Genomic DNA, 24,313 nt, shown 5'->3' on the forward strand with positions numbered 1-24,313 from the left:
TATTTAACAACTGTATTAAAGGGTTCTACAAACTATATAAGTCATTAAACATACCACTGCATGTATTTTTCAATTATAAAACACTAGACAAACTTAGACATCAAATAAGTGATTTATTTGAGCACTAGAAAAATACTACAAGAATAATTTGAGTAAGAAAAATAAAAAAGATTTAACTTTTTATGCCAATTACAGAACATCCTGAAATTGTTAGAAATGCCGCATTTACAATGAACTACAAAGAAAATACGTGCTGATGTGCTGATGGCCAGTTATAGAGATGGTAATCATACATATGCGCCCTAAAGTCAATGAATCGCACTCTTTCATATAGACGCATTCACATCGATAGCCATGATTACACCGTAATAGCGAGTTGATTTGCACTCAAACAGATGGTAATCATGCAGATACAGGCACATTCAACATAAAACACACTCACACATATATGAAAACTGTTGAAAAATAAAACAAATGAAGAAAAAGGCGATCGCTAAGTTCCACCTCCTTCAGATGACAGGTGCTTTGGAGCACGCGTCACGAGCAGTCACGAAAGAGCGCCAGAATTAAAAAAAAAAACAATCTTCTGCCCTTCTTTCACTTTTTTTTGGTGGATCGTCTCATTCTGTTTGTGACACTGTACACTACAAAACCTTGCCATTTGTACTACCGAGACACAGTTTCTGAGTGTGAGTTATTCCATAATGGACACAAACAATTCTGTCCCTGAAGAAATGAAATATAAACAAAGGAATTATCATCCATATTGCAACGTTATTGCTTTGTTGGACTAAATGTGCTCCATGAGATTTTGTTCAGTGGACACTTACCTTCCTAACTAAACTGGGATTAACAGCTGAGGATGTGTTTATGACTCGTTATTACGATGAATCTGGTATGTATTGCATTTTCGTTCTTCATGTTTTGATTTGTACTGCTTACACAAATGTAGCAAATACATTCTTAATAAGCTTTCCATTGAAAAACAACGATCTGTCGTGGTGCTTAAGGCTTAGATCTTTATAATGATATATAGTTTGTCAAGATTAAATTTCCCCCGTTTCATTTAATCTGTTTACAAATATTGACACCTGCGAACACAGGGAGTTGAGGATGCCCACGTCGGGGTGCAGGCTAAGATGTTAATATTGAGAAAGATTTTTAGAACTATATCTTTATCATTATCTTTATAGTTATCAAGCTTGGTGTGAACGGGCCTTAAATCTATCAATAACTTCTCATTTTTCCAATCAATAACCTCCATATTCTCCATATCAAGACACTAAAGACAATGGAGTGCTTTCAAATGTGTAACTCATTGTCAATAAAGCTGTGCTGTATTATACTGTTGGTATTCAATCTGATGTGATTTTGTTTCCTTGTAGCCTGAATAATTGTGACTTAACAGACAGAAGCTGTTCAGCTCTCGCTACAGTTCTTGGATCAGATACCAATCTGAAAGAGCTGAACCTGAACAATAATAATCTGCAGGACTCAGGAGTGAAGCTGCTCTGCACTGGACTAGAGAATATAAAGTGTGAATTGGAGATACTGAGGTGAGTTGTGTGATAAGAAAAAATGGATGTCAAACAAACTTAAAGATTTAGTTTTACATATTCGTTAAAAATGTTCATTCAATTTGTTAAATAATTTCATAGTTTTAGATATCATATGCATAGTCTGCAGCTCGTAATTTATTGTATAGAAAAAATATATATACAGTGACTTCTACTTCAGCAAATGTATTTTTCGATGTGGTATTTAGCGAAAGATTTTGTTGGAAAGACTGCTTTATTGGTAAATGTTTCATGTAATATTCCAATTTTGTGCATAAGTTTGGATGGAAACATAGCTACTGTGAGCTACTGAAGATGACTGGAGATTCTCATGTGAGATGACATTTTAAAGGTCTTTGAGCCTTTTGTTTACCCATGTAATTGGCTATTAGTTTTCACTTTGCAATTCACTATAGAAGGTCACTTTAGGGATTAGTATTAAGGTAAATTCTACTATAGCTGCTTAATCAGTTTATTTTCATTCTTGTTCTAGACTTTCAGACTGCAGTATCACTGAAGAAGGTTATAAAGCTCTGGCTTCAGCTCTGAGATCAAACCCTTCACACCTCATAGAGCTGGATCTCATAGGAAATGATCCTGGACAATCAGGAGTGAAGGAGCTCAACGATTTACTACAGGCTCCAAACTGTCAACTAAAGACACTGAGGTGAGGAATGATGAAATAATACAAAATAAATTAAATACTGGTGAATTATTTATAGAAATATTTTACCATTACAAACCTGCTGTATCAAAGTAAATTAACGATGAACTAATTTGGATATTGTTTTTCATCAAGTTTATTTGGGAATTAAATTATATCCTACTTCATCTTCACATCTGCAGGTTTTTGGGTCCTGTTGCAGATGAAGTCTGTCAGTATGTGACAGGAATTGTGGGTAAAAACCTGTTACTCCTGAGAGAGTTGAATCTGAGTGAATGTGAACTAGGAGACACACGGGTGAATCAGATCGCTGCTCTACTGCAGGATAAACACTGTCAACTCGACAAACTGAAGTGAGAATTTTGAATGTGGTATTTATTGCACAATTAATCTATGTTAATCAGAATCAGAATCAGAAAGAGCTTTATTGCCAAGTATGTTTGCGCATACAAGGAATTTGTTTTAGTGACATAAGCTTCCAGTACACAGAGACATCAACACACACACACACACACAAAAAAGTAGGCAAATAGATAAGTGTATAAACAATTGTGCTATAAATGATAATGGAATAGGATTGAATAAGATGCAGGGATGTACTAGGATGGAGGGGTAACAAATAAATATAAGGATATTGCACTTTTGTTTGCATAAGCATAAGTGGGGAACATTTAACTGTTCATGAGGTAGATTGCCTGGGGGAAGAAACTGTTTTTGTGCCTTACTGTTCTGGTATTTGCGGCTCTGAGGCGCCGGCCAGATGGCAAAAGTTCAAAAATGGGGTGACTTGGATGTGAGGGATCCAGAGTGATTTTATGAGCCCTTTTCCTCACTCTGGATGTATACAGTTCTTGAAGGGTGGGCAGGGGAGCACCAATAATCCTTTCAGCAGTCCGAACAGTTCTCTGTAGTCTTCTGATGTTTGATTTTGTTGCTGAGCCAAACCAGACAGTTATAGAAGTACACAGTACAGACTCAATGACGGCTGAGTAGAACTGTTTCAGCAGCTCCTGTGGCAAGTTAAACTTCCTCAGCTGGCGAAGGAAGTACAACCTTTGTTGGGCCTTTTTTTTTATGAAATCAGGTGAACTAAACACAGTTCTCAGGAATCACTTAATAGTTGATAACAAGCACCTTGTGTTTGTAAATTCTCTCTCAATTTCATCATTTTAGTCTGTGTAAGTGTGGTCTAACAGAGGAAAGCTGTTCAGCTCTTGCTACAATCCTGAGATCAAACTCCAGTCTGAAGGAGCTTGACATGAGCAACAATTATCTGCAGAATTCAGGAGTGAAGAAACTCCAGAACGGATTGGAAAATACAAACTGCACACTCGAGAAACTCAGGTGAGTTAAATGAATGAACATTTAATTTTAATAATAAGTTTTTTTTTTTTTTTTTTTTTTTTTTTTATAAAGTTAACCCTCTCAAGAGGACAGAGGCCCTGGCACAGTCACATGTGTTTTTTGTCTTGTATCAGTAGCAACAACTTGCAAGTCATACACACATTCATGTTCATACAGATAAAAAGACAACATCGTTTGAAACTGTAAATGTCAAATTTTATTTGTGTTCACTGTATAAAAAAAAAATGTTGTGCTTTTGTAAAATACGCGAGGTGGGGGGGTATTTTTACTCTCAATATCAAAACCTTTTCTTAGAAATACTGTACATACGTACATATATTATAATTAACAGAGTGAACTATATATTTATTTACACAATGTGTATCTGATCTGTTATAGCTGCTGTTGTAGTGTTCATGTGTTAATGTATTGTTTTGCTAGCACATTTTGTATTTAAATGTCTAAAACCAAAAGCAAACATTTTGTGGTTGAAAACACTGCATAGTTGTGATTATATGACTAAGGGAAGAACGCGTCCATCTCTGGCTCAGTGCCAGCCTTAGTAGGAAAGCACATTTGAATATGGCAGTTATGTGACATCATTGCATTCTAAAACACCATATGTGGGACCGTACTGCCAAGGGCACACAAATATTGATCCCCATATATGGGACTGTAACGATCAAGAAGTTAATATAGAAAAAGGAATTGAAATTAAAACGAAAGTTACCAGGAAATATGACCGTAGTAAAATGATACAAATAATCACCGTAGATTTTTTTTTCATACAATTATGAATTGTAAAATTGTATTTATTTCAAATCTCTTTACTGTAGACTTTCAGATTGCAGTATTACTGAAGAAGGTTATAAAGCTCTGGCTTCAGCTCTGAGATCAAACCCTTCACACCTGATAGAGCTGGATCTCAGAGGAAATGATCCTGGACAATCAGGAGTGAAGGAGCTCAGTGATTTACTACAGGATCCAAACTGTAAACTAATGACACTGAGGTGAGACATGATATGCAGTTAAATTGTTAATAGAAATGTTATTTCAATAATACCTTTTTTTTTTTTTTTTTTGCATCAAAGTAAATTCAAGATAATCCATTTCTCTCTGTTTCCCATCAGAATCAATGCTATTTTTTTTACACCAAGTTTAGTTGAATTGAATCCTGCTTCATCTTCTCTTCTCTAGTTTTTTGAGTCCTGCTGCAGAAGAAGCATGTCAGTATGTGACTGGAATTGTGGGTAAAAACCCGTTACTCCTGAGAGAGCTGAATCTGAGTGAACATGAACTAGGAAACACACGAGTGAATCAGATCGCTGCTCTACTGAAGGATAAACACTGTAAACTCAACACACTGATGTGAGTTTTATCATTAATATGACTACTTTTAATACTTGTGAATTTGCTGCTGGATATGTTTAATGTATTGTTTACCAGAAGGTGCTGACTTTTAACTAATAACTAACTCTTGGTAAATACTCAGTTGAAACTGTAACTGTTTATTCTCTTAACAGTTTGAATAACAGCCGTGTCACTCCAGAAGATTGTCGTGTTCTGACTAAAGCTTTAAACTCAAATCCTTCAAACCTGATAGAGCTGGATCTGAGTGGAAATAAACTAGGAGACTCAGGAAATGAGAAAATCTGTCATCTGTTGGAAAACACAGAGTGCAAACTGGAAAAACTGAAGTGTGTATTTTAATTTATCAACTTTTTTGCATGTTAATTTACATTTATCATGTTTATAAAAAATAAAAAAACTGGAGGCTTTAATTTCTGCCACTTTATTTACCTCAGTTTCACTTTGACATAGGGCAATATTCTGCCCATAGACTGTAAAAAAACATGGACGTAGTGTCCATGAAATCACTCCCATAGGTTTCCAAAGAGTGTTTTTGAAACCTAAAGTATGCGGGGCTCATCGCTGAAACCACGCCCACCTATCTCGATGGTGGTGACAGCAGCAGCAATCCACCTGTCACTCAAGTGGCCATGAACTTAATTATGCAGAACTTTAAGGCTTAATATAATTTAAATGGATGAGTTATAAATTTGGCCCCCTCACTATATAGACCAAAATAATTTTTTGAACCAGGCTGTAAACATTGCATGCAGTTTTTTCTGCAGTGAAGGTGGGCATTTTAACATCGGGAGTCTATGGGATTGACTCCCTTTGCAGCCAGCCTCTAGTGGCCAGTCAATGAATTACAGTTTAAGTCACTTCAGTATTGGCCACTTGATTCTGCCTAACGTCTTATGTGTTTTATGAAGAAAGTCCAATTTTGGAAACAGAATGAGGGTGAATGAATTATGACAGTTTTCAATGTTGTTTTCAACTAGTTTTAGTTAAAAGCTTTGGTCAATGGGTGTATTTATGGAGTCTATGAGACAATTTTGGCAGTTTTAATATACCATTAAATTAGCATACATTTTGTATATCATAACTTGTTTTCAGTTTTGTAATATGACATCTGTAGTTCCATTTATTAATATATCATATATTATTAAAATATTAACTATAATGTTGTGTTCCTTATTTTATTTGGAGTAGAACATGCAATACTTAACAGCTGCTTTTATATATAGACTTTCAGACTGCAGTATCACTGAAGAAGGTTATAAAGCTCTGGCTTCAGCTCTGAGATCAAACCCTTCACACCTGATAGAGCTGGATCTCACAGGAAATTATCCTGGACAATCAGGAGTGAAGGAGCTCAATGATTTACTACAGGATGAATGCTGTAAATCGAAGTCCATCAGGTAAAGATCTCACTGGCATAAATTACAAGATTGTCAACTTACGTTTTGACTGTATAAATATCATATCAAATATAAATATTAGCAACTGCACCAAATTTAAGATTTTGGGTTTGGGCCCCTGAATAAAGTGTTTTCCCCTGCTTTTCACAACAACAACAAATTTTGGTAATACAATGTTTTCTTTAAACAATTCAAACTGAAAAACACTTTAATTGAACTATAAACAATTATATATTTTTCTGTGAACATTAGTTTATAGTTATAAGACTGAAATCTAGAATAAATTATTTGGTAACCAATTCCAAACTCTAGGAACAACAAAAAACCAAAAGGAACCACACAAAATGACATACTTTGCCATTTGAATCCAATGCGAATCTTCCAAGTCTGTGTTTTTCTCACAATTTCTGTAAAAATTCCAATGCAAAGTACTTACTGTCCTAATGCAATTTTCTGTGATTGCTGATATTGTATTGACCCAAATCTTCTCCTCATGATGTATGACCTACAATAGGTGGCCAACCAAAATGCCTAATAATGCCAAATGTACTGCTGCCACAGGGCCACGACATTAACTGCAAGTCAGTCACGTGTTAAAGTCGTTCACAAAACAACCAGCAGGTGACACAATGATTTTGATTTGGAAACGGAGATCAAATAACAAAATAAAACAAAAATATATTGATAATATTACATTATAACATCCTTAATATATATTTTATATTTTAATGTATATTTTACCCACGCACATGACAGCTGTTTTTATATGATTAAAGAACATATTATTTCATTGAATTATGCTACTGTCTTCACAGAGAAGTGTCTAGAGTCATGAAATGATTGTCTATGTAATGAATAGTCCACTGAAGGTGAGCGAAGTGAGAACCCATGTGCAGTTTATTCACAAGGTGTAATCCAAAACATCCAAACAAGAAACTAAGTCTTGACTTGACTTGCACTGACTTGACAGAAACAGACTAGACTCACCAATAGCAGGTTACAGCATTAATACAAGGCACAATTGCAAAAACGTGACTACTTATAACAAACAATACAGGTCACATGACACGAACAAACCAATGGGGAACAAGACACATGACTAAGACAACCAATCAGAACATGACACAATGAACAAGAGGAACCAATAGCATGAAGACAAGAGGGCAAGGGAAGCATGACGCTAACAGCGTGAAACAAACTACAAAATTAACACTTACATTTATTTATTTAGCTGACACTTTTATCCAAAGTGGCTATATATGTGAGAGGCCACATGCCTCTGGAGCAACTAGGGGTTAAGTGTCTTGCTCAGGGACACATTGGTGTCTCACAGTGGATTCGAACCCGGGTCTCTCACACCAAAGGCATGTGTCTTGTTCACTGCACCAACACCACCCCCAAAAATAAAAGACATGGAAACACTGAACAAGAAATAAATAAAAAAATCAAAACAGACCTTACAGTCTAGTCATCAACTATATTTTTGTCCTGTTGTTTTATGTTCAAGACTTTTTTATGCAGGCTACACTGTTCACTTTTTCATGACCGTGTGTATTTAGCTAAACAAGTCTGCACTGACACCGAGAATTAGAAAGAAGTAAATGCATATTTGGGTGGTGTAATATGCTATTAGAAAAGAAAGTGACGTGACATTCAGCCAAGTATAGTGACCCATACTCAGAATTTGTGCTCTGCATTTAACCCATCCGAAGTGCACACACACAGAGCAGTGAACACACACACACACTGTGAACACACACCCAGAGCAGTGGGCAGCCATTTATGCTGCGGCGCCCGGGGAGCAGTTGGGGGTTCGATGCCTTGCTCAAGGGCACCTAAGTCGTGGTATTGAAGGTGGAGAGAGAACTGTACATGCACTCCCCCCACCCACAATTCCTGCCAGCCTGGGACTTGAACTCACAACCTTTCGATTGGGAGTCCGACTCTCTAACCATTAGGCCACGACTTCCCTTGAATAATATGTTAATGACATATTATAATATGTCATTAATCAATATATGAGGAGCTCTTTTCCAAAACTCTAAAAATCCATTTGAATCGTTTTCTTGAAATAAACCATTTTTTTTTAACCTAGGCCCATATATTTTATTAACCCTCTGAAGTCGATTAACGCATATACACGTTATGAGGTATTTTCTCCTGATAATCCCGAAAAGAACTTAAACTACAATTTCAGTTTTGATCGTACAGATAAGAGCAATACATAAATCGAATATGTAAAGGGTGTACTTTTTTTGTATACAGACATAATAACAAAACTTTGTGCACTTATAAAATAAAGATAACAAACAAGGTGTGCTGTCTGTAGCCTTTGTCTGCACTGATCTTCATTTAGACATGCGTCATTAAAATGAGATTTGGATTTCAATCCGTGTATCATTCGTTCTTCTCATATTCAATTAAGAAAAAAAATTCGGAAAATCAAAAAAGGACTTATTTCCTTATTCGTTTACAAATATAATATTTAAAAAACAAATAATGAGTGATTTTTTGTATTTTCGATTACATGCTCAAATTGAATATGACAAATATGAAAAACGCCTCCACCATAATCAGGGTATCTTCCGTCCATTCCAAATCCGTTTCAAATTAAAAAACAGAAAACGAAAAACTCAAGAGGATTAAAGTGAGAGAACATGAATTAAATAACGAGAAATGGAAAAATGGCTCGTTTATTCGTTATTCCATCTAGGTTAACAAACGGAAAATTAGTTTTTGACTTGATTTCTCATTTTGTCGTTTTGGGTTTAAAAAACGGCTTATGGCTTCAATATTTCATTCGCACTTGTGGGCGGGGCTGAAACGCTCCTTTCATCTGATTGGTCGGATCGCTCCGCATTCAACTCGGGCTCCTCAGTCTTTCAGAATAAGAGTCTTACAAGAGTAATGTCTGAAACCAGATGTAGACACATAATTCGCGTTGTTGCGACTTGCAAGTCACCCCTTTAAATTATTTCTAGGTTATAGTATTGTATGAATATTGTCCCACTGTAAATACAGTGCAAATAGTTCTGTCTCCTGGGATAAAAGTGAAGTGGAAATAAAAATCAATAATAGACTGAACATTTCCATGATAATATGTCTGTAACATTTACCACTCTCATCTTTTAAGTCTAATGGCATTAGGTAGGTGTGTGTGACATTAATAATTAATTGTGGAAATTAATATAGTTAAATTTATTAAATAAATTAGAATTATTAGTTTTATTACAGACAAAATTGAATGATGTTTCTCTTTTAGTCTTCTTTGTTGGCCTTGACAACGACTAAAATTTTATTGTTTCACCAAATTCAGCTCAGATCTTCAGACTCGTTTGACTCGTTGCTGTAACTGGTCAGACTTTTTTCTTCTCAAAAAATCCTAGTGACTTTCATTATCTGAGCGATGAAGGTCTTACACTTAAGGTCCACTAGAGGGGGAGACAGGATTTCTGTTTATGTAAGTTTAAATGACAGATAAATACATTAATTTCATGTGTACTACCATGAATATGCCATATCTGTGTAACACAGGTTCTTCAATGATAGATGGGGTGGTAGGGGGGTATACCTTAGCTCAATGATAGCTGTATAATATAAAACAACATTAACTACTGCAGCTGGTACCAAATAAAAATGATTAAGTTTTGGAAAAACTGCAAGTCAAATGTACTTGCACAAATGACTTGCTGTTACATAATACCCCATATGCGTTGTTAGGGACGTTTTCGTCCACTAGGGGGTAAAGTTGAGTCTTATTTTGGCCACAACTTTCTCTGTGTTGCAGCTAATGGAATGATTGGTGACAAATCTTATTTTGACACTTATTTTGGGAAAATGCTTGAAATTTTTCAAAAACTCAACAGTATACTGTGGGTAAATTTACTAACCTTTTGTTATGTTTGGGATAAAACACCCACTAAATTAAAATGCTGTAAAAATGTCCTCAGATAAAGATTTTTTTTTTTTTTTGCATAAATCTATTAATCACCCTCAGTCCTGATCAAACTACCAAATGTTTAAAAAAAAATCCAAGATTTTAACTCTTTAATTACCAAGTTCATAAATTATGTCACTGATTTGGGAAGAAAAAACACACACAAAATGACATATTTTCAATATAAAAAGTAATTGTGGACTGGATATTCTTTTTTACCTTTTATGACAGTCTTGGGCATGTCAAAGATTAGTAACTGTAGATTAGCTTTGATGTATTGTTAGTTTTGTGCAGCATTAGATTTTAATTTTTTCTCCCTCATTTATTGTTGGTGGCTGTTTTTGTCCCATTGACTTCCATTATAACGACATTTTTTGATTGCAAAGCCATGACACCATATAATCATGCACTCTTGATTGTTGGTGGTTTTCCCTGTTGGGAAGAGGTAACATTTGTTATTTTTACAGTTGATCACTAGGTGGGACCATTAACCCTTTAGGCCTGTGCAAAAAAAAAGGCTTAGTTTCTGGCCTGTATATAGAGTTATATGGAGTTTAACAGCAAATTATAGTGTGTGTGTGTGTGTGTGTGTGTGTTTGTGTGTGTGTGTGTTTGTGTGTGTGTGTGTTTGAGAGAGAGAGAGAGAGAGTGTGTGGGAGAGACCTTTGTTTACTTAGCTTGATGTATCTGAAAAAATCCAAATATGCACCTCATGCTCTCAGAACTACATGGACTAAACAATAAAAAAAAGAAGTGTGTTTATGCACCTGCTGACTTTTGATGGTGAAAAGAACGGAGGGCCTATGTGTGAAATACTTGTCTTTTCTTGATGGTGAAGCCAGTTTAAAACCTTTAAATCTTATAAAAAAAACTACTTTGAACATAATTGATTATGGACCAAAATGCAATACCAACTTCAAATAAGCAGCAACTCGCTGGAGGGGTCAAGCTGCATAATCATTTCTAAAACTCTGGTTCAAGTCAAGCCCTTTCTCGTATTGCTTGCTGCTCTTCTCACCATCAAATGACCAGAAGGATGGCATGCAAGTGTTTAAATCCATGTACTGTTTTTGTTTAGTCTATACTTATCACCACCATTAAAAGGCAGCAGGTGCATAAATACACTTTTGTTTACTCCATGTAGTTCTGAGAGCTGAGGTGTACATTTAGATTTTCTCAAATACATCAAGGTAAGTGCGCAAAAGTCTCTCTCTCTCTCTCTCTCTCTCTCTCCTACACACATACACACAATATAATTTGCTGTTATACTCCACATAACTCTATATACAAGTCAGAAACTAAGCTTTTTTTGCACAGGCCTATCTAAAGGGTTGATGGTCCCACCTAGTGATCAACTGTAAAAAATAACAAATTTTACCTCTTCCCAACAGGGAAAACCACAAACAATCAAGAATGCATGATTATGTTTCATGGCTTTGCAATCAAAAATGTAATTATAATGGAAGTCAGTGAAAAAAAACATCCACCAACAATAAATTAGGGGAAACATTTTTTTACCTAATGCTTATAGCAGTTTAATTGAGTGAATGTTTTCATCCCGAACATAACGAAAGGGTAGTGAATTTGAACAATGCACAAGGGATACATAATAATTTTTATTTGGCACCAGCCGCAATTAATGTTGACAGCTAGCAGGAGTGTGGTGGGGTGCGAGGTCTGTTTTGACCAATGGATGGAGACCTCAAGGCAGTGGCCTTAATGCTTATCTGAAGATTTGTCTTTATAGATTACAGTTTACATTGTACTTACTGAAGTACACCTCTGCATGCAGACACCCAACTATACAAATTCATTTATAGATTTAAAACCCAGTCCTGAACCGGGAGAACCATGTTCTGCAGAGTTCAGTTCCAACACAATTGCTTGGACATTGCTACTGATCCTGAAGACCTTGCTTAGCTTAGGTGTGTTTATTTGGGGTAGCTAAACTTTGCAGGACACTGGCCATCCAAGAGGAGGACTGAGAGTCCTGACATTAGCATTTACATTCAGTGCATGTGATTTATCAACACTGAGTACATCTTAAAATGTACAACTCATGAAAAATAAAAGTTCTAGATGGACAAACATTAAATGAATAAACCAGTGTGAATGAAAAATATATTAAAATACATTTGGAGGTAGGTTGAAAAAGCCAGAATGGGAAGTTTTAAAGTACAGCTTGAAGTGTGAAGTTTATTCTTGTACACAGATATGGTATATTCATGGTAGTACACATGAAATTAATGTATTTATTTGCCATTTTACGTAAATAGAAATCCTGTCTCCCCCTCTAGTGGACATTAAGTGTAAGACCTTCATTGCTCAGATAATGAAAGTCACTAGGATTTTTTGAGAAGGAAATTTGGTGAAACATTAAAATTTTAGTCGTTGTCAATTACTCTCATAATAAATGATAATAATGTTCAAATATATGTTGGCTTTCTCAAGGCCAACAAAGAAGACTAAAAGAAAAACCATTCAATTTAGTATGTAATAAAACGAATATTACTAATATATTTCATAAATTTAACTATAGTAATTTTCCCAATTAATTATTAATGTCACACACACCTACCAAGTGCCTTTTGACTTAAAAGATGAGAGTGGTAAATGTTACAGACATATTATCATGGAACTGTTCAGTCTATTATTGATTTTTATTTCCTCTTCACTTTTATCCAACGAGACAAAACTATTTGCACTGTATTTACAGTGGGACAATATTCATACAATACTATAACCTAGAAATAATTTAAAGGCGTGACTTGCAAGTCACAGCAGCACGAATTATGTGCGCAGCAACATCTGACTCAAATATTATGTTAATTAACAGTGAGCGGTGGTTTCTAGACACTACTCTTATAAGACTCTTATTCTGAAAGAATGTAAGATCGAGTTGAAGGCGGAGCGATCCGACCAATCAGATGAAAGGAGCGTTTCAGTTCCGCCCACAAGTGCGAATGAAATATTGAAGCCATAAGCCGTTTTTTAAACCCAAAACGACAAAATGAGAAATCAAGTCAAAAACTCATTTTCCGTTTGTTTACCTAGATGGAATAACGAATAAACGAGCCATTTTTCCATTTCTCGTTATTTAATTCATGTTCTCTCACTTGAATCCTCTTGAGTTTTTCGTTTTCTGTTTTTTAATTTGAAACGGATTTGGAATGGACGGAAGATACCCTGATTCACCATGAATCTGATTTTGATATTTAGTTATCCAACTTGAATCAGGGTATCTTCCGTCCATTCCAAATCCGTTTCAAATTAAAAAACAGAAAACGAAAAACTCAAGAGGATTCAAGTGAGAGAACATGAATTAAATAACGAGAAATGGAAAAATGGCTCGTTTATTCGTTATTCCATCTAGGTTAACAAACGGAAAATGAGTTTTTGACTTGATTTCTCATTTTGTCGTTTGGGGATTAAAAAACGGTTTATGGCTTCAATATTTCATTCGCACTTGTGGGCGGAGCTGAAACGCTCCTTTCATCTGATTGGTCGGATCGCTCCGCCTTCTACTCGGGCTCCTCAGTCTTTCAGAATAAGAGTCTTACAAGAGCAATATCTGAAACCAGATGTAGACACATAATTCGCGTTGTTGCGACTTGCAAGTCACCCCTTTAAATTATTTCTAGGTTATACTATTGTATGAATATTGTCCCACTGTAAATACAGTGCAAATAGTTCTGTCTCCTGGGATAAAAGTGAAGAGGAAATAAAAATCAATAATAGACTGAACATTTCCATGATAATATGTCTGTAACATTTACCACTCTCATCTTTTAAGTCTAATGGCACTAGGTAGGTGTGTGTGACATTAATAATTAATTGTGGAAATTAATATAGTTAAATTTATTAAATAAATTAGAATTATTAGTTTTATTACAGACAAAATTGAATGATGTTTCTCTTTTAGTCGTCTTTGTTGGCCTTGACAACGACTAAAATTTTATTGTTTCACCAAATTCAGCTCAGATCTTCAGACTCGTTTGACTCGTTGCTGTAACTGGTCAGACTTTTGTCTTCTCAAAAAATCCTAGTGACTTTCATTATCTGAGCGATGAAGGTCTTACACTTAAGGTCCACTAGAGGGGGAGACAGGATTTCTGTTTATGTAAGTTTAAATGACAGATAAATACATGAATTTCATGTGTACTACCATGAATATGCCATATCTGTGTAACACAGGTTCTTCAATGATAGATGGTGTGGTAGGGGGGTATACCTTAGCTCAATGATAGCTGTATAATATAAAACAACATTAACTACTGCAGCTGGTACCAAATAAAAATGATTAAGTTTTGGAAAAACTGTCTGCAAGTCAAATGTACTTGCACAAATGACTTGCTGTTACATAATACCCCATATGCGTTGTTAGGGACGTTTTCGTCCACTAGGGGGTAAAGTTGAGTCTTATTTTGGCCACAACTTTCTCTGTGTTGCAGCTAATGGAATGATTGGTGACAAATCTTATTTTGACACTTATTTTGGGAAAATGCTTGAAATTTTTCAAAAACTCAACAGTATACTGTGGGTAAATTCACTAACCTTTTGTTATGTTCGGGATGAAAACACCCACTAAATTAAAATGCTGTAAAAATGTCCTCAGATAAAGATTTTTTTTTTTTTTTTTTGCATAAATCTATTAATCACCCTCAGTCCTGATCAAACTACCAAATGTTAAAAAAAAAAAATCAAAGATTTTAACTCTTTAATTACCAAGTTCATAAATTATGTCACTGATTTGGGAAGAAAAAACACACACAAAATGACATATTTTCAATATAAAAAGTAATTTTGGACTGGATATTTTTTTACCTTTTATGACAGTCTTGGGCATGTCAAAGATTAGTAACTGTAGATTAGCTTTGATGTATTGTTAGTTTTGTGCAGCATTAGATTTTAATTTTTTCTCCCTCATTTATTGTTGGTGGCTGTTTTTGTCCCATTGACTTCCATTATAACAACATTTTTTGATTGCAAAGCCATGACACCATATAATCATGCACTCTTGATTGTTGGTGGTTTTCCCTGTTGGGAAGAGGTAACATTTGTTATTTTTACAGTTGATCACTAGGTGGGACCATTAACCCTTTAGGCCTGTGCAAAAAAAAAGGCTTAGTTTCTGGCCTGTATATAGAGTTATATGGAGTTTAACAGCAAATTATAGTGTGTGTGTGTGTGTTTGAGAGAGAGAGAGAGAGAGAGAGAGAGAGAGAGAGAGAGTGTGTGGGAGAGACCTTTGTTTACTTAGCTTGATGTATCTGAAAAAATCCAAATATGCACCTCATGCTCTCAGAACTACATGGACTAAACAATAAAAAAAAGAAGTGTGTTTATGCACCTGCTGACTTTTGATGGTGAAAAGAACGGAGGGCCTATGTGTGAAATACTTGTCTTTTCTTGATGGTGAAGCAAGTTTAAAACCTTTAAATCTTATTAAAAAAAAAACTACTTTGAACATAATTGATTATGGACCAAAATGCAATACCAACTTCAAATAAGCAGCAACTCGCTGGAGGGGTCAAGCTGCATAATCATTTCTAAAACTCTGGTTCAAGTCAAGCCCTTTCTCGTATTGCTTGCTGCTCTTCTCACCATCAAATGACCAGAAGGATGGCATGCAAGTGTTTAAATCCATGTACTGTTTTTGTTTAGTCTATACTTATCACCACCATTAAAAGGCAGCAGGTGCATAAATACACTTTTGTTTACTCCATGTAGTTCTGAGAGCTGAGGTGTACATTTAGATTTTCTCAAATACATCAAGGTAAGTGCGCAAAAGTCTCTCTCTCTCTCTCTCTCTCTCCTACACACATACACACAATATAATTTACTGTTATACTCCACATAACTCTATATACAAGTCAGAAACTAAGCTTTTTTTTTGCACAGGCCTATCTAAAGGGTTGATGGTCCCACCTAGTGATCAACTGTAAAAAATAACAAATTTTACCTCTTCCCAACAGGGAAAACCACAAACAATCAAGAATGCATGATTATGTTTCATGGCTTTGCAATCAAAAATGTAATTATAATGGAAGTCAGTGAAAAAAAAACATCCACCAACAATAAATTAGGGGAACAATTTTTTATCTAATGCTTATAGCAGTTTAATTGAGTGAATGTTTTCATCCCGAACATAACGAAAGGGTAGTGAATTTGAACAATGCACAAGGGATACATAATAATTTTTATTTGGTACCAGCCGCAATTAATGTTGACAGCTAGCAGGAGTGTGGTGGGGTGCGAGGTCTGTTTTGACCAATGGATGGAGACCTCAAGGCAGTGGCCTTAATGCTTATCTGAAGATTTCTCTTTATAGATTACAGTTTACATTGTACTTACTGAAGTACACCTCTGCATGCAGACACCCAACTGTACAAATTCATTTATAGATTTAAAACCCAGTCCTGAACCGGGGGAACCATGTTCTGCAGAGTTCAGTTCCAACACACTTGCTTGGACATTGCTACTGATCCTGAAGACCTTGCTTAGCTTAGGTGTGTTTATTTGGGGTAGCTAAACTTTGCAGGACACTGGCCATCCAAGAGGAGGACTGAGAGTCCTGACATTAGCAATTTATATTCAGTGCATGTGATTTATCAACACTGAGTACATCTTAAAATGTACAGCTCATGAAAAATAAAAGTTCTAGATTGACAAACATTAAATGAATAAACCAGTGTGAATAAAAAATATATTAAAATACATTTGGAGGTAGGTTGAAAAAGCCAGAATGGGAAGTTTTAAAGTACAGCTTGAAGTGTGAAGTTTATTCTTGTACACAGATATGGCATATTCATGGTAGTACACATGAAATTAATGTATTTATTTGCCATTTTACGTAAATAGAAATCCTGTCTCCCCCTCTAGTGGACATTAAGTGTAAGACCTTCATTGCTCAGATAATGAAAGTCACTAGGATTTTTTGAGAAGGAAATTTGGTGAAACATTAAAATTTTAGTCGTTGTCAATTACTCTCATAATAAATGATAATAATGTTCAAATATATGTTGGCTTACTCAAGGCCAACAAAGAAGACTAAAAGAAAAACCATCCAATTTAGTATGTAATAAAACGAATATTACTAATATATTTCATAAATTTAACTATAGTAATTTTCCCAATTAATTATTAATGTCACACACACACCTACCTAGTGCCTTTTGACTTAAAAGATGAGAGTGGTAAATGTTACAGACATATTATCATGGAACTGTTCAGTCTATTATTGATTTTTATTTCCTCTTCACTTTTATCCAAGGAGACAAAACTATTTGCACTGTATTTACAGTGGGACAATATTCATACAATACTATAACCTAGAAATAATTTAAAGGCGTGACTTGCAAGTCACAGCAGCACGAATTATGTGCGCAGCAACATCTGACTCAAATATTATGTTAATTAACAGTGAGCGGTGGTTTCAGACACTACTCTTATAAGACTCTTATTCTGAAAGAATGTAAGATCGAGTTGAAGGCGGAGCGATCCGACCAATCAGATGAAAGGAGCGTTTCAGCTCCGCCCACAAGTGCGAATGAAATATTGAAGCCATAAGCCGTTTTTTAAACCCAAAACGACAAAATGAGAAATCAAGTCAAAAACTCATTTTCCGTTTGTTAACCTAGATGGAATAACGAATAAACGAGCCATTTTTCCATTTCTCGTTATTTAATTCATGTTCTCTCACTTGAATCCTCTTGAGTTTTTCGTTTTCTGTTTTTTAATTTGAAACGGATTTGGAATGGACGGAAGATACCCTGATTAACTTGGTCCGTGTATCTTTTGGTCATTTGATTTTCTATTTAAAAATAAATAAAGATAAATGAGAAATGGTTTGATTTTCGTTTTTTCGTTTTGTTTAAGAAATACAAAACGAAAATTTAGCTGGATTTTTCGTATTTTTGTTTGTGGGTAAAAAATTAGATTATGCTTTAATATTTGTTTGAATGTGTGGGCGGTGCTGAAACGCCCCTTTCATCCCTTCTGTACTGCACCGACAAGCGGCAACCGCAAGCTCAGTTCATTTTCACCAGGAGAGAAGCGGCAGACAGCAGAGTTTATTAATCCTGCGAATTCTTTGCTAGTGGTCCTTGCAAGATAAAATAATAATAATAATAATAATTAATTAATTAATTAATAGTAATAAAAAATATATTACATTTTTCCAGCTGCTGCATGTTATTGACAGCAGAGTTAAAACACCATTTGAATTTTAATAATAAACTTTATTTCCAGACCCAGAGGGATCCATAGTACAGTACAATACAAAAACACATACATATATAAAAAATAAATAAATAAATAAATAAATATACAAGAAGTAAAAATAGACCCTCCACAGTGTTCAGTGTCTAACATACAGACATGTACACCAATGGTTCCACAGTCTGGACGAAAATCTTACAGAACTTCGTTTAGGGTTAGCCAACACAGCAATTAGGTCATTTTTTGCCTCAGACACCCTACCCATAAATCTAAACATTAAGTTACGCAAGACTGCAGCACAGGTAGGTACCCCAGCACTAACAAACATATGGCTTGCACTGGAGTCTCTTGGAACTCTTAGCAGCAGCCTCATGCTGTCATTATAAGCCACTGTGAGCTTTCTAATGCTATCTTGCTTATAACGGCACCAAAGATAGGCAGTATACAACGGTGTACAGTATGTTCTAAAGAGTGAAATCTTCACAGGGACAGAGCACATACTAAACTTACGACACAACATGTTCGCTTGCACATACAGCTTACGACGCTGCCTATAAATATCCTTGTCATCAGACAGGTCATTTGCAATAATATGGCCAAGATATGTAATATCTGTGCATACATCAAGTACAGTACCAGATAGATAAAAATCAGGAAAATGAGAATGTTTATCATCTCTACTTCTTATAGTCATAATTTTACTCTTTTTTGGATTATACTTTATGTCAAAATCTACACCATACTGTGTGCATGTTTTACTTTAGCCTGTGATCTACAACGACATGTAATAAAATATAGGCCTACTACAAATTTTTTGCCATTCATAAAAAAAAATAAAATGGGAAAAACCCAACCCCACATTTATAATAAAATTTATATTAAAATAAGTTAAGTTTTCCCCATAATTAGTCTACTTTAAATGTTTTAATTATAGGCTATAGGCTACTTAGAATTATGAACTGAATTCACGAATTCTGTAGATGACCGTATGAATATAGTGACAGTGTGACATCATTACAGATAATGAGTTCAGACGGGAAACACTGCACCTCTCGTTGTTTTCATTTGAATTACATAGGCCTAAATATAAAATTAATATTATTATTTTTCTATTTAAATTGATTATTTTAAAAGTAGACATGTCCAGCTAGACATGGTTCGTCTGATGCATGAGCCTGGTTCATTTCTGACGTTTCATAAAGAAGTTAATGTAGACCGAGATGGCAGAAAGCACATCCTGTTGAGTTTTGTAAGGTTTTCATGTTATTCAGGGTGTCTTACGACCCAAACTGACGGAGCTGAAGCTCTTTCGTCTTGTTATCGGGATGGAAGCTGTGGATCTGGATCCGCCGATCGGAGAAGTGCAGCAGACTACACTCTACAAGATAAAGCTTCAGTTGCTGTAGTTTGTAATAGCAAATGAAAACATGTTAGGCTAACTGTGCGGTTTTTCTTAAATAGGCATAGAATAAAATTAGTAGGCTAAAAATCTGCACATTTCATGTCATTGTAGATCATATAGGCCTACAGTAAAATTCAAATGTCATTGAATAAATTAATTTCTGTTTGGTCAAAAAAAAAAAATATATATATATATATAAAGCTTGCCGCTTGTCGGTGCAGTACAGAAGGGATGAAAGGGGCGTTTCAGCGCCGCCCACACATTCAAACAAATATTAAAGCATAATCTCATTTTTTACCCACAAACAAAAATACGAAAAATTCAGCTACATTTTCGTTTTACGTTTCTTAAACAAAACGAAAAAACGAAAATCAAACCGTTTCTCATTTATCTTTATTTATTTTTAAATAGAAATCAAATGACCAAAAGATACACGAATCAGGGTATCTTCCGTCCATTCCAAATCCGTTTCAAATTAAAAAACAGAAAACGAAAAACTCAAGAGGATTCAAGTGAGAGAACATGAATTAAATAACGAGAAATGGAAAAATGGCTCGTTTATTCGTTATTCCATCTAGGTAAACAAACGGAAAATGAGTTTTTGACTTGATTTCTCATTTTATCGTTTTGGGTTTAAAAAACGGCTTATGGCTTCAATATTTCATTCGCACTTGTGGGCGGGGCTGAAACGCTCCTTTCATCTGATTGGTCGGATCGCTCCGCCTTCAACTCGAGCTTACATTCTTTCAGAATAAGAGTCTTATAAGTGTAGTGTCTAGAAACCACCGCTCACTGTTAATTAACATAATATTTGAGTCAGATGTTGCTGCGCACATAATTCGTGCTGCTGTGACTTGCAAGTCACGCCTTTAAATTATTTCTAGGTTATAGTATTGTATGAATATTGTCCCACTGTAAATACAGTGCAAATAGTTTTGTCTCGTTGGATAAAAGTGAAGAGGAAATAAAAATCAATAATAGACTGAACAGTTCCATGATAATATGTCTGTAACATTTACCACTCTCATCTTTTAAGTCAAAAGGCACTAGGTAGGTGTGTGTGACATTAATAATTAATTGGGAAAATTACTATAGTTAAATTTATGAAATATATTAGTAATATTCGTTTATTACATACTAAATTGAATGGTTTTTCTTTTAGTCTTCTTTGTTGGCCTTGAGAAAGCCAACATATATTTGAACATTATTATCATTTATTATGAGAGTAATTGACAACGACTAAAATTTTAATGTTTCACCAAATTTCCTTCTCAAAAAATCCTAGTGACTTTCATTATCTGAGCAATGAAGGTCTTACACTTAATGTCCACTAGAGGGGGAGACAGGATTTCTATTTACGTAAAATGGCAAATAAATACATTAATTTCATGTGTACTACCATGAATATGCCATATCTGTGTACAAGAATAAACTTCACACTTCAAGCTGTACTTTAAAACTTCCCATTCTGGCTTTTTCAACCTACCTCCAAATGTATTTTAATATATTTTTTATTCACACTGGTTTATTCATTTAATGTTTGTCCATCTAGAACTTTTATTTTTCATGAGTTGTACATTTTAAGATGTACTCAGTGTTGATAAATCACATGCACTGAATGTAAATGCTAATGTCAGGACTCTCAGTCCTCCTCTTGGATGGCCAGTGTCCTGCAAAGTTTAGCTACCCCAAATAAACACACCTAAGCTAAGCAAGGTCTTCAGGATCAGTAGCAATGTCCAAGCAATTGTGTTGGAACTGAACTCTGCAGAACATGGTTCTCCCGGTTCAGGACTGGGTTTTAAATCTATAAATGAATTTGTATAGTTGGGTGTCTGCATGCAGAGGTGTACTTCAGTAAGTACAATGTAAACTGTAATCTATAAAGACAAATCTTCAGATAAGCATTAAGGCCACTGCCTTGAGGTCTCCATCCATTGGTCAAAACAGACCTCGCACCCCACCACACTCCTGCTAGCTGTCAACATTAATTGCGGCTGGTGCCAAATAAAAATTATTATGTATCCCTTGTGCATTGTTCAAATTCACTACCCTTTCGTTATGTTCGGGATGAAAACATTCACTCAATTAAACTGCTATAAGCATTAGATAAAAAAAATTTCCCCTAATTTATTGTTGGTGGATGTTTTTTTTTCACTGACTTCCATTATAATTACATTTTTGATTGCAAAGCCATGAAACATAATCATGCATTCTTGATTGTTTGTGGTTTTCCCTGTTGGGAAGAGGTAAAATTTGTTATTTTTTACAGTTGATCACTAGGTGGGACCATCAACCCTTTAGATAGGCCTGTGCAAAAAAAAGCTTAGTTTCTGACTTGTATATAGAGTTATGTGGAGTATAACAGCAAATTATATTGTGTGTATGTGGGTAGGAGAGAGAGAGAGAGAGAGAGAGAGAGAGAGAGAGAGACTTTTGCGCACTTACCTTGATGTATTTGAGAAAATCTAAATGTACACCTCAGCTCTCAGAACTACATGGAGTAAACAAAAGTGTATTTATGCACCTGCTGCCTTTTAATGGTGGTGATAAGTATAGACTAAACAAAAACAGTACATGGATTTAAACACTTGCATGCCATCCTTCTGGTCATTTGATGGTGAGAAGAGCAGCAAGCAATACGAGAAAGGGCTTGACTTGAACCAGAGTTTTAGAAATGATTATGCAGCTTGACCCCTCCAGCGAGTTGCTGCTTATTTGAAGTTGGTATTGCATTTTGGTCCATAATCAATTATGTTCAAAGTAGTTTTTTTTATAAGATTTAAAGGTTTTAAACTGGCTTCACCATCAAGAAAAGACAAGTATTTCACACATAGGCCCTCCGTTCTTTTCACCATCAAAAGTCAGCAGGTGCATAAACACACTTCTTTTTTTTATTGTTTAGTCCATGTAGTTCTGAGAGCATGAGGTGCATATTTGGATTTTTTCAGATACATCAAGCTAAGTAAACAAAGGTCTCTCCCACACACACTCTCTCTCTCTCTCTCAAACACACACACACACAAACACACACACACACACACACACACACACTATAATTTGCTGTTAAACTCCATATAACTCTATATACAGGCCAGAAACTAAGCCTTTTTTTTTGCACAGGCCTAAAGGGTTAATGGTCCCACCTAGTGATCAACTGTAAAAATAACAAATGTTACCTCTTCCCAACAGGGAAGACCACCAACAATCAAGAGTGCATGATTATATGGTGTCATGGCTTTGCAATCAAAAAAATGTCGTTATAATGGAAGTCAATGGGACAAAAACAGCCACCAACAATAAATGAGGGAGAAAAAATGGGGTATTATGTAACAGCAAGTCATTTGTGCAAGTACATTTGACTTGCAGTTTTTTCCAAAACTTAATCATTTTTATTTGGTACCAGCTGCAGTAGTTAATGTTGTTTTATATTATACAGCTATCATTGAGCTAAGGTATACCCCCCTACCACCCCATCTATCATTGAAGAACCTGTGTTACACAGATATGGCATATTCATGGTAGTACACATGAAATTAATGTATTTATCTGTCATTTAAACTTACATAAACAGAAATCCTGTCTCCCCCTCTAGTGGACCTTAAGTGTAAGACCTTCATCATTCAGATAATGAAAGTCACTAGGATTTTTTGAGAAGAAAAAAGTCTGACCAGTTACAGCAACTAGTCAAACGAGTCTGAAGATCTGAGCTGAATTTGGTGAAACAATAAAATTTTAGTCGTTGTCAAGGCCAACAAAGAAGACTAAAAGAGAAACATCATTCAATTTTGTCTGTAATAAAACTAATAATTCTAATTTATTTAATAAATCTAACTATATTAATTTCCACAATTAATTATTAATGTCACACACACCTACCTAATGCCATTAGACTTAAAAGATGAGAGTGGTAAATGTTACAGACATATTATCATGGAAATGTTCAGTCTATTATTGATTTTTATTTCCACTTCACTTTTATCCCAGGAGACAGAACTATTTGCACTGTATTTACAGTGGGACAATATTCATACAATACTATAACCTAGAAATAATTTAAAGGGGTGACTTGCAAGTCGCAACAACGCGAATTATGTGTCTACATCTGGTTTCAGATATTGCTCTTGTAAGACTCTTATTCTGAAAGACTGAGGAGCCCGAGTTGAATGCGGAGCGATCCGACCAATCAGATGAAAGGAGCGTTTCAGCCCCGCCCACAAGTGCGAATGAAATATTGAAGCCATAAGCCGTTTTTTAAACCCAAAACGACAAAATGAGAAATCAAGTCAAAAACTCATTTTCCGTTTGTTAACCTAGATGGAATAACGAATAAACGAGCCATTTTTCCATTTCTCGTTATTTAATTCATGTTCTCTCACTTGAATCCTCTTGAGTTTTTCGTTTTCTGTTTTTTAATTTGAA

At 35.2% G+C, this 24,313-nt stretch overlaps 1 protein-coding gene across 1 annotated transcript in view; it reads left to right on the forward strand.

Annotated features, from left to right (window-relative positions):
* Nucleotides 1-24,313, forward strand: part of LOC113074258 (NACHT, LRR and PYD domains-containing protein 3-like) — an 82,843-nt gene that overhangs the window by 20,481 nt on the left and 38,049 nt on the right. Inside the window, exons 9-16 of the mRNA XM_026247017.1 lie at nucleotides 1,386-1,556; nucleotides 2,050-2,223; nucleotides 2,403-2,573; nucleotides 3,394-3,564; nucleotides 4,401-4,574; nucleotides 4,762-4,932; nucleotides 5,088-5,261; nucleotides 6,159-6,332. Coding sequence (XP_026102802.1) covers nucleotides 1,386-1,556; nucleotides 2,050-2,223; nucleotides 2,403-2,573; nucleotides 3,394-3,564; nucleotides 4,401-4,574; nucleotides 4,762-4,932; nucleotides 5,088-5,261; nucleotides 6,159-6,332 — 1,380 coding nt within the window. The remainder of the gene's footprint in view (nucleotides 1-1,385; nucleotides 1,557-2,049; nucleotides 2,224-2,402; nucleotides 2,574-3,393; nucleotides 3,565-4,400; nucleotides 4,575-4,761; nucleotides 4,933-5,087; nucleotides 5,262-6,158; nucleotides 6,333-24,313) is intronic.

The sequence above is a fragment of the Carassius auratus genome, unplaced genomic scaffold (genome assembly GCF_003368295.1).
Source record: "Carassius auratus strain Wakin unplaced genomic scaffold, ASM336829v1 scaf_tig00014173, whole genome shotgun sequence".
Classification (NCBI taxonomy): Eukaryota; Metazoa; Chordata; class Actinopteri; order Cypriniformes; family Cyprinidae; genus Carassius; species Carassius auratus.